The sequence below is a fragment of the Octopus bimaculoides genome, chromosome 14, assembly GCF_001194135.2.
Source record: "Octopus bimaculoides isolate UCB-OBI-ISO-001 chromosome 14, ASM119413v2, whole genome shotgun sequence".
NCBI lineage: Eukaryota > Metazoa > Mollusca > Cephalopoda > Octopoda > Octopodidae > Octopus > Octopus bimaculoides.
This window is the reverse complement of record NC_068994.1, coordinates 47,041,985-47,054,312: the sequence shown is the minus strand read 5'-3', so window position 1 is coordinate 47,054,312 and position 12,328 is coordinate 47,041,985. Positions and strand designations below refer to the sequence as shown.

At 39.4% G+C, this 12,328-nt stretch overlaps 1 protein-coding gene across 14 annotated transcripts in view; it reads right to left on the bottom strand.

Moving 5' to 3' along the window:
• The window catches only part of LOC106876392 (mothers against decapentaplegic homolog 4), a 174,465-nt gene that overhangs the window by 56,186 nt on the left and 105,951 nt on the right, over positions 1-12,328 (bottom strand). For 6 of the 14 annotated variants that reach the window (XM_014924909.2, XM_014924910.2, XM_014924912.2 and 3 more), the window contains exons 6-7: positions 8,278-8,397; positions 3,231-3,272 (exon numbers count right to left, since the gene is read on the bottom strand). In XM_014924909.2, the coding sequence (XP_014780395.1) occupies positions 3,231-3,272; positions 8,278-8,397 (162 nt within the window). The remainder of the gene's footprint in view (positions 1-3,230; positions 3,273-8,277; positions 8,398-12,328) is intronic. The other 8 variants (XM_014924911.2, XM_014924916.2, XM_014924917.2 and 5 more) reach the window with 2 other exon arrangements.

Sequence of the window (12,328 nt, the reverse complement as noted above, 5' to 3'; positions counted from 1 at the left end):
TTAATGATGATATATATATATATATATATATATATATATATATACATACATACATGTATATTTCTATATGTATATATATATGCACACACACACACATATATACATGTCTATATATGCACTCACACACACATATATATGCATGTGTGTGTGTGTGTGTGTGTGGGAGGGTATGTGTTGAATATCATCAGAACACACACACATGCACAAACAAACATCCACACAAACGCAGACATGCATAGACACACATGCATTCACACAGAAAATAGTTTATTCAGAGAAAAAAGAGAGAGAGAGATCTGACATGAAGTTGTGCTTGAAGCAGGAGTTGTATGTTGGATTAGCTACAGTTGCCATCGGCTAATTAAGTACGTGTTACGGTCAGTTGTTGTGTGGCGTTGTATTAGTCTCAGCATGACTAGCTGACCACTTAAGGAATGCAAAGACACAGCTGCATATTAGAGACAGCGAACTGGTCATTTTAGGACTGATAAAATTTCCTTAGGTGATCCTTTTTATCCGTCTGTTTTCAGATATATGTTGCACTCTCTCTCTCTCTCTCCTCTTCCTCCCTCCCTTGCCTTGCTCTCTGTCCTGCCTCCTTGACCAGGCATTATCTATCAATGGAAAATTAACCCACTGAAAATAATTCTGCAGTTTTGATTACTCTTCTGGCCATTTGACTTCACCTATACAAGGAGTAAAATTTTACAATATCTCTTAACAGTTAAGTGATGTACGATATTCGAGAGTCGAATATCTTGACCACAGATAAGAACCAAGTGCTGGGAACAGGATATGAACTATTGACCACCCAATTGATTGTCCATTGCCTGACTCACTGTTCATGCTTACTGCTGCTAGCCTGTGTGTATGAAAATCTCTCTATGTAGTTGCTTGGCCTGCTAGAAATATCAGCCAAAATCCTTCCCTTAGATAAGGGAAGCACACATCTATCAACATGGCCTTAGATATATAAAGACGAGATGGTCATGGTTGGAACACATTTTAATCAAAGGTCTGCACAATCAGTACTAACCTCAGGGGTGTCGATAAATTATGTACCAGTTACATATTGGGGTTGATGTAATCGACTGGCCCCGCCTCCCCTAAAATTTTGGGCCTTGTGCCTAGAGTAGAAAAGAACATTATCTGCTTGTCACGACATGTGATAAGTTTGGGTGTTACACTTTTTGTTTCATCTACCTATGTGCCTGTCAGTCTGTCTGTCTGTCCATGTACGCACAGAAATGTATTTGTAACCAGTTTGTCATTTTTAGTTTCCAATCTGAAATTGTTCTTTACAACTACAGGTTATAGTGTGCGCATGTCTATGTGTATTCACTTGAATATTCATATGCACGTGTAGGTATGAGCAAGTGGTTAGGAAGTTTGCTTAGTAATCACAAAGTCTTCAAGTTCAATCCTACTACATGACACCTTGGGCAAATATCTTTTACAATTGCTTTGATTTAAACTGAACCCCTTATGAGTGAAACTGGGTAGAGTGAAGAGAGTGGTGAAGTCCAGCAACATGGACTATACCTACAATTTAAAGAGCCAGCCTTGTTACATAGTACCTCGTGCTGATTGTGCCTGATGATTATGCTAAGGGTATCAATGTATGTTGCATAATAACCCATAATAATTCAAAGAGTAAGAGGTTAGTCCATTGATTGAACAACTGGAACAACCATCCTTAAAACCAACAGAGGATCTATTTACATTTTTTGACCGAGACCTTTGGAAATGTGCTGTGCGTGAGAAGACCCGGCAAGCCAAGTAAGATCGTTGCCAGTGCCCCTGGACTGGCTTTTGTGCGGGTGGCACATGAGATGCACCATTTTGAGCGTGGCCGTTGCCAGTACCGCCTGACTGGCTCCCGTAGGATTTTCGAGCGAGATCGTTGCCAGTGCCCCTGGACTGGCTTGTGCAGGTGGCACATAAAAGACACCATTTCGAGCGTGGCTGTTTTTGTGCGGGTGACATGTAAAAGCACCCACTACACTCTCTGAGTGGTTGGCGTTAGGAAGGGCATCCAGCTGTAGAAACTCTGCCAAATTAGATTGGAGCCTGGTGTTGCCATCCGGTTTCACCAGTCCTCAGTCAAATCGTCCAACCCATGCTAGCATGGAAAGCGGACGTTAAACGATGATGATGATGATGATGATATATATATATATATATATATATATGGATAGTTATAGTTGCCCAGGGGCTTCACATGGCAAGGGACCCAATTCTGATTTATGTATACTTTACCTTTCTGTCAATAAATAAACCCTATAGGGCCCAGTACACTAATTTGCTTGGGGACCTACAATACTGCTAAGACGGCCCAGCATATACCTGTATGTATGTATACACACACCACATATACATACACATGCATATACACAAGTATATATACATACACACATGCGTATATATGTATATTTACTTTTGAATCAGTATACATATACATGTATGTACATTGTGTGTGTGTGTGTGTGTGTGTATATATGTGGTCTGATCAATAAGTATCCAGACTGTTGCCATAGTAACAAAGCTAAAGTATGCAGAGTGAGGTTGCTTGGCACAGACTGAACTACAACTCTGCTGTGCATACGCACTAAGTTTTAACATTCTAGCTCTCATCCACTGTTTACAGCAGTGCTTGGAAGGAAGGCGTGTAGTGTGTGATCATTGCATTGACCATGACAGAGAGAGTTGAGCAGAGAATCTGCATCAAATTTTGCTAAAAGCTTGGTGACACCTGCTCAGAATCGTACACAAAGTTTTCAAAAGTTTCCAGTTTTCATTGTTCTTGATACAATCAAGGTGACCATGTGCAACTGAAACCTGAGTGTCTTTTGGGTCAGCTGAAAGCAGTTTTGGCACAAACTCAGCAGACAGATGTCTTACCAAGCATCTTCACTCTGTGTGTTTTGGCTTCATTACTATTGCAACAGTCCGGATACTTACTGATCAGACCTTGTATATAGATAGACACACGACACATACACACATATATATACATACATGCTTTCCATATATATAAATGTGTGTATATATATATATATATATATATACACACACACACATATATATAATCACACACACGCATACACACATGCCCCACCCCCCCACTTATAATACACTGTTGTTTTGGAGATAAGAAACTGTGATGGAGGTGTGTAGCAATGTTAGGAAAATGCAACAGAAAAGGTGGAAAAGGCAGTAGAGTGACTCACCTGAAGATGCTGGCCGGAACTTAGAGGCCTGGGGCTGTAAACCTGGACAGGTAAAAATACAACATTTAGAGGGTACAACATATATGCTTGCATCACCCTTTCTTAAACTTTTACCTTTACTTGGTACCATGGCAGGAAGAGAGGGCGGGAGTGGGGAAGCTTCAGCTGGTGGTGGCTGTAGTAGTGGGGTTGGGGTGAGGGTGGGGGTTTGTTGCCATCAGGATTAAGGGCCTTGGGTCATCAGGATCTTCTACAGGTGAGCAGTGACCATGATGAAATGACGGAGATGGTGATAATAAAGATGACCGTAGTAGCAGCAGCAGCAGTTTAACCCCAGGTTAGCTCAAATCAAGTAGACCTCTGATCAAAGGCTTTCAAGCACTGACAATCCCTTTTTTATTTTTATATCTTATATATATAGGACCACTTTGTTGAATGTAATCCCTTGCTTTTTATTTTATTTTTTAAAAATTTATTTTTTATTTTAAAATAACCGGGTATGATTTGAGGTAGATTGAATTGCATTTTCTAGCAGGTCGAGTAAATCACATAATGCAGTGATTCTTGTCCAGGAGTAAAAATTTACATGACAGGGGTGGTGGTAAATAACGATATTTAATTCCTGGAAATTAAATCATGTTAATTCCACAATTCTGTGGGGCCAAACCTTATTAAAAAAAAAGTTGTTCCCATCATATTTTTTTCGATATCGTTATGGTGGCTTTGCATCATTTTTATGGAGAAAAAGGGAATTTGCTTCAGCAGGAAAAAGGAGTAACTGACAGAAGAAGACTTGAGAATCATTGATGTGGAGGCATCTCTAATGGCAAGGGTTGTTAGCGGAAGGTCTAACACCATTGGTAACGACAGGGTGTGTCAATGAGATAGGAAGGATTGATTAAGGCTGGGAAGAGATGAAGGTAGGAGGAAGGTGAAGAGAAGGAGAAGAGAAGGAGAGACAGTAGTGGTGGTGGTTGTAGGATCACTGGCAGGGTCAGTAATGCCGGACAGTGATGGAAGTTAAGATCTCTGCTCAGTAAAACGAGTAGAAGTGAAGTGTGAAGGGGTCAGTGGGAACAAGAAGGATCGATGATGGGTGAGGGTGGAATACAAGCAAGCTGGTGATGGAGGAAGATCATGAGCAGTGTGTGATAGTGCATACTGTGTTCGATAGTGATGATGAAGACAATGATAATGATGGTGATGGTGGTGACAGAGGTGAGATTATGAGCAGCATGTGGCAGTGCATACTGCATTGGAGATGATGGTGATGGTGATGGTATTGAAGGTAATGAGGTGAGCTTGTGGGCAAAGTGAGCTTGTGGGCAAAGTGAGCTTGTGGGCAAAGTGAGCTTTTGTATCAAACTAAGAGGACTGATCAGTTGTCATGGAGATTGAGGAAGAGGAATAGTGACAGGAGAGAGAATGAAAGTGAATAAATGATGATGACAATGATGGTTAGTAGAGGCAGCGGGAGGGGGGACAACAAGAGTGGGGGAGGAGTGAGAAAGGAGGAGAAGGAAGAGGAGTTAGGCAGAGAGGGGTGTGTGTGAAGGCATACAATGGAGAGGGGGCAGTGGTATGGATCATAATGTAAAAGGGACAAGGAGGTTAATGGTGTGTGTGGTAGTGGTGGGTTGGTTTTGGGGAAGGTCTGGAGGCATTGGGGGTGAGGTGGTTTGAAGTGGGCAGGAGGGAGGTGGGTGTTGCAATGACAACATAAACAGCAACAACAACAACAACACAAATAACAAACATGCTAAATGTTACTGCAGTAGTCATGGTGGTAGTGGTGGTTGTGGAGGTTGTGGCAGTGGTGGTGGTGATGTTGGTTATGGTGGTAATGATTGTAGTATTTGTGGTGGTGGTGGTGGTGGTAGTTATGGTGCTCGTGGTATGGGGTGTGGTAGTGTAGGTTGTAGAGGTTGTGGTGATTGGTTGTGAAGGTAGAAGTAGTGGTAGTAGTAGCAGCAGCAGTAGTGGTGGTAGTAGTAGCAGAGGTAGTTATGGAAGAAACTCGTGGTGGTTCAATCAAATGATCTGGTTTGCTGTTGTTTAACCCCAGGTTAGTCCTGACCAAGTAAACCACCTATGATCAGAGACATTCCATCCAAAACATGACCATCTTCCTTTTTTTAAAGATGGTAGATTGTGACTTAAATGATCATCGTAGCTAAAACTTCATGAGTTGAACATCTTTCCACTGATCTGGGCAAGAACCTTGAGGGGCGTTCCTCATTAAAAGACCCCCCCCCCCCAAGTCCTCAATGGCAGAACAGGTAAATGATAGACCTATGAACCCAACAGCCAATCTGATGGATGAGGGCAATGCTAGACAAACTGGTTCTGACAGTGCAGCTCAAGCAATACCTGAGCCGATGGCAGTCTGTCAGTTTTGTTGCTGGAACCTGCACGTCACATTTCACATGTGCTGCAGAGGAAGTCTTCGAAACATCAGTGCATGAGTCACTTCCTAGCAAGTCAGGAACCACTCTCTGAACTACTCTAATTAAGACTAAATTACCAGCATTCCTTCACCAAAGAAAGAAATCCTTAGAAACGAGAAGGAGTCAATGACATATATACATGTGTGTATAAGTAGTTAATTAAAACTTGAGTCTATGCCTTGTAGTATGCTGATTAAGGCATGTTCAGTTTACAGTTACCTGATGTCATTCACAGTATTGATACAAAACCATGAAGCCTATAGGCAAATAACAACATGCTATATAATCAAACCAAGTGAAATCATGTGTATTGAACAAAGGACCTTTTGAAAGTTGAAGGCACGTGGCTCAGTGGTTAGAGCATCAGGCTCACAATCATGAGCTAGTGAATTGGATTCCTGGACCAGAATGTATGTTGTGTTCTTGAGCAAGACACTTTATTTCACATTGCTCCAGTTCACTCAGCTGTAGAAATGTGCTGTGATGTTACTGGTGCTGAACTGTATTAGCCTTTGCCTTTCCTTTGGATAACATCGGTGGCATGATGGGAGGGTGGGTGCATGGGCAACTGCTGGTCTTCCATAAACAATCTTACCTAGACTTGCGCCTCAGAGGGTAACTTTCTAGGTGCAATCCCGTGGTCATTCATGACCAAATGGGGTCTTTATCCTTTTTTTTTTTAACCTTTTGAAAAGTCACCTGACAAGACACATCTGCACCAAAAGATGCACCATAAACAAATTGTTTAGTAATCTCACCTGTGAGGGATCACTGCAAGATGGGTCGAAACAATCATTGTGATTAATAAAGAGCCTCATGAATTCGATTTTCTGTTTGTCTCATTTGTTATATACAAATGTATATCTCTCTTGCCAGCATGAATTTAAAAATCGCTATGCCAATCACATACCCTCCCTCCGACACAGGGATAAAAGTAAAGCTACTAAATTGGTTAACTACGTATAGACTTTGAAAGATAATGACACACCACATGTGATTAAATGCAAAGTAATTGAGAAATGCATACTTTATGTGAGTGGATCAAATAAATGTAGGCTTTGTTTAGCTGAAAGAGCGTAGATCCTACTCAGATCTAAGATCCCTAATTCTCTATTGAACTCTAGGTCAGAAATTTTCAGTGGTTGCAAGCATATGTATAAATACATTTTGAAGAATTGGAAAATTCCGTCTATTCCTGACTAACTCGATATCTTTCCAGCCTTATTATTTAAGGTCAAAGGAGGAGAATTCTTTTACCTTTTTTTTTTTTTTAAATTTTAGTTGTTTTTTTTTATTTTGTTTTCTGTTTTTTATTTATTGCATTTTCTATATGCTGCCTTCTCAGTGTTTTTTTTTCATTTCTTCTATTATTCAATTTTTTAAAGTTCATTATGATATGTGGTTTGTGTCTGAAGAATATGTTTGAGTATTTCTCAACATATTAAACTATTAGTAGCACTTAAATACATGTACTATGCCCTTTAAATAAATAATATTTATCTCTCACCAGACGGAGTATTTTTTTACTGAATTTTCTATCACGGAACAGTAAATTATATATATATATATATATATATATATATATGATATTGATCAAGTCTTGTAGAATGCTGTGTCCATTTTCATCTCAATCAGATTCATCTTTTCTTTCCTATTTCATTTATTTTTCTTGATGTTGAAATCAAAGTCTCATATCATATGTACAATTTTAATGGTTGGTATAGTTTGCCATATCATATTGATTCATATCGATCAGTGGAGAATATAAATCAAGTCATTGTTAATTGATACCCTGCAGTTTTGTTTTTATCATGGACTGATTTTACAATTCTCTGTAGATGCATTCTTCTTAAAATAATATGTGTGTGTGTGTGTGTGTGTGTGTGAGCAAAAAGATGGTGAAGTCACTGACTGATATTGTAAACTAGTTATCCAGTAATTAGATAACCGAAGTGAATATTTTTGTAGGAAAGGTTGTATTAAATAGTATGTTGGACATAATATGCATGATGCCATCAAATGAGTGTGTGTATATATGTATATATATGTGCATGTGTGTGTGTGTACATACAAAAGACATACATCACGCAGTGATATATGACAATACAGCTTCATAGCATTCCAAGATCTCAGAGAATGCAACAATATAACCATAAAAATATACACATACATACACACACACACACACGATATAAGTACACCATGTGACAATACTGCAAATATTTGATTAAACAACATACTACAATGACGATGATGACGACAACGATACACAACATACAGCAAATGTCATCCTCGAGAACAAACAACATATTTAGGGTAAGATGAAAGCAAAAACAGCTACTTTGATCATGGCAAAAAAAAACAACAACAAAAAACAAAACAAAAAACAAAGAACCAGTGGCAACAACAACAACAACAACAGCAACAACAAAACAACGGCATAAGGTATAACAAGTAACAACAGCGAAAGAAACAATGATAACAATTACAACAACAAAATTCTAAAACCTATTTGGAAAAGTGCAAATGAAGAATAAAATAAAATTAAAAAAAATAAAAAAGGAAAAAGGTTAAAAAAAAAAAAAAAGAAAGCCACCCACCTGGCATGAGGCCAAAATTGTCCTGAGGTGGGTGTTGTACAGTTTGTGAGCCTTCCCCGGCCCCGCTGCCATTGAGCTGGCTGTCGTGGCCGTATTCATCTTTCACTAGTCTGCTGGGAGCTGGAAAACAGTATAAGAACACAGTGTCATTCATTCTAGAGTCGTCGTGTTGTGGTCAGGTCGTGTCGTGTCGCATGTCATGTGAATGGGAGTTTTGGGCAGTGCCAGCAGGCTGCAGCGGTGGTGTTGCATTCCTTACTTTGGTTCGTTTTCTACCCCTTACGTTAATTTAACCCTTTTGCACATTTCAATTGCTCTGTCAAATTCAATAGCTATTTATTCACATTGCCACAGATTAATCGTGCATTATCTCAAGGCTTTGAGATTGCAATGATGTGATTCTTTTTTTTATAGAATCACATTGTAGGACAGTTCTAGCTGATTTGAGCATAAAACAGGTAGAATATTTGGGCTGGATATAACCAGTTTAAATGTTAATGGGTTAACCCATGGGGCTGGGTTCAAGTGTGGAGGCTGTTGCAAGTTTTAAAGATTGTTAGAGAGAAGAGGAGAGGAAGGAGAGAGAGAGAGAGAGAGAGAGAGAGAGAGAGAGAGAGAGAGAGAGAGAAAGACTTCCCAGCCAGTTTCTTAGTGAACACAACTTGTAAAGGAACGTGACCTAGTGTTTAGGGTGTTGCGCTCATGATTGCGAGATTGTGGTTTCAATTCTCAAACCAGTTATGTGTTGTGTTCTTGAGCAAAAGACTTCGTTTCATGTGGCTCCAGTCCGCTCAGCTGCAAATGGGTCACTTCATAATGGATTGGTTATTCAAGGGTGAATGCCATGTTTTGTATTCAGCAATTGAAAGGGTGAATTGTATAACTCATACTGGTTGGGACTGGCTGTTCAATCACTTCGAAGGTTGATTGATTGATTGATTGGTCGATAACTTATAGTTATAAGACCTCTGTTAGTCAATGTTGATTGCACATCTGCACATGCATGCGCAGATCTGGGCAAGGGTAATTTGGAGGAAGACTAGCAATTGTTCACACATGCAAATCCTTACCAAAACTCTTGAAGCTGATCTATCCAAGGGAGAGGCTGCCAATTTGGGATGATCCAGCTTGGCATATGTGTCATCGCGTGCATTGCTGTCAGAATGCAATGGCAAGTCTTGCCCGCCCCTGTGGCCCTGTTACTGCTCCACCAATCCACCGCCCTGGATTGCTATGTTCCTTTTTATTCACACCCACCCTCCCAAGAATGAAAGGCAAACTTGACCTCAGTAAGATTGGAACTTGGAGCAAAAAGAGTCAGAACAAAATCTACAAAGGTATTCTAGCCAAGTCTAACAATTCTGCCAAATATGCTGCCAGTTGGCAGTTGGGTTTAATGATCTGAGTTTGAGTTCTTTGGTTCATTTGTCTGCTGTGTAAGCTATTCACAGTTATGGCCATGCTGGAGCACTGCATAGGTTCAAAAGCAAAAAATACAATTTACTATTAAACATTTATTCACAGCATGCATTGAAGGGAGGAAGAGGCACAATAAAAACAACAACAATAACAAAAAACAACAACAACGAACATGATAAGGGTGATGTAATATTAAAATGTTTCAGCAGATGGATAAGTGTCTTTAGGGAAGGAGGGCTAGAAAGAGGGGTTACCTTACCCTGCAATCAAATGCCTAAAAATAGATTGCAGGAATTGAGGATTTTAGTTTAAGCAATATCAGGAATAGACAAATACCTTTTTGTTCTCAATTTAGATAAGTCCTGTAATTCACTTGGTGAGTTGGAACACCAGTGTGAACTTAGTCATCATGTAATGATGGTGATGATGATGACAATGATGATGATGATGATGATGATAATGATGGTGATGACAGTGATGATACAAAGTAGGTTGTGCTGGAATTGTCCGTCTTACAATGCTTCATTCTCTCAGGACTTTTAGGTGACTTGAACTCAGCAGCACAGTAAACTAACAAAGGAACACTTGTCAATTGTAATGCTCCCACTGCTGACAGTAATACACTGAGGCACCAGTGAGACAGTCGGTGGTAAAGCATCTTGGACCATGCAGTAACAGAGATAGAACATGAGCAATCTACCTTTCATAGGCCAGTAGCCTATCACGTCATGGAACTGTTGCAAACCTTAGTTTCTTTATTATGATGTATACAGTTAACCTACATGTGAGTGGACTGAGAGAATAGCTTGGCATTTGAGACATCAGCTAATTTATATAAGACATAGTAGCTCTGCTGGTAGGATATATGATGTGGATGGATGATCAGCAATTGGTGAAAAAAAAATGTCCTGTGCTGACAGTGGAAAGGAAAGACCCAAAAAAGACACACAAAATGGTAAGATAAAATCTCAGTATGATGAGTGTAGGAGCATAGGGACAGAGATTAGATGAGAAACAACTGAAATGAATGGTGGTATAGGAATTAACAAACCTGTCTGATCCATACCAACTTAGAGGAAAGGATCTTAACCCTTTTGTTAGAATGTTTTTTTATAGTGCCATGTAAAAAGCACACAGTACACTTTGTGGAGTGGTTGGCATTAAGAAGGGTATCCAGCCATAGAATCCAAGCCAAGACAGACTATGGTACCTGGTGTGGTCCCTGGCCTTGCCAATTCCTGTCAAGCAGTCCAACCCATGCCAGCATGGAAAACGGATGTTACATGTTGATGATGAGTTTTGTTGAGATACTCTGTCATCAACTTTTTAGCATTCAAATTATTCTGTCAAATTTAATGCTTATTTATTTACATTTGTTTTGAATTATCATAATTATGCAGTGTCCTGTAATTCCAAGATTTCAATGATGTGATTGTTTATTTTGGAAAGACACTGTAGGGTAGGTGTGAGAGGTCAGATCTTGTCTAGACTGCACATGAAACAGGTGGAGTATATGGGTTGATTTAAATTCTAAAGAGATAAGGCTTCACTGACTCCAACAAGACAGAAAAATATATTTGTCCATTTCAGAAATATTTTTCACTTTTGCTAATCCCACCACCACCACCACCACCCCTGGAAGCCACCACATGTTAAGAAAATCCTAAATCCCTGTTAGCTGGGATTAAGATTACTTATACTCTCTTTAACTTGCAGTACATATGTTGTTGGCATAGTTGGTCACACACATATTTTTAACGAACAAATATTCCAGCTACCTGGGTATGTAGATCAATACCTCTATGTACTCATTGTGCTTAATAACTGAGCATTCCATAGACATGAGTCTTGAACCCTCTAATGTTCAGGTTACTTTATCAAAAGTGATCCTTATTTATTCACATTTTAAAAAATTAATCTGGTATTATCTTGTAGCTTCAAGATTTGAAAGATGTAATTGTTTATTTCGAAAATGACGTTGCAGGGTAGTTTGTGAGATGCTGGTTCTAGCCAGTTTGAGCATAAAATGGATAAAATATTTGGGCTAGATACAACCGGTTTAAACACTAAAAAGTTAAAGTAATCTTGAGGCAACAACAGTACACACAAATGTATCATCATTATAACAGTCACCAGCCTCATTGTTCTAATGTCCACTTTTCCATGCTGGCATGAACTGGACAAAACTTAATTCGGACAAGACTTTTCTACAGCTGGATGTTCCTCCTGTTGTCATTCCTCACCTGTTTGCAACATATGGTAATATCCCCCCCCCCACCTCAAGTATCTTGACAATGAACAGCTTAATGGCCAGAAATGTTTTTGTGCAGGATTGCAAATAAATGACACTGTTGATACAACAGTGACATTTGTTTACAATTAACACACTCGCATCAGGACAACAAGGAATACACTAATGCAAACTCACTCACTCATGCACACATGATGGGTTTTAGTTACTGTTTATTAAATTCCCCGTGCAAGATATTGGTCAAGTTGCAGTGATAGAAAACACCAGCCAAGTGTCCTTGCAGTGGAAATAAATCCTAAACCCATTGGTTCCAAACAAACTTGCTAACTACACAACCATTCTTGCATTTTATAATAAGTATGTAAGTATGTATCACTGTCA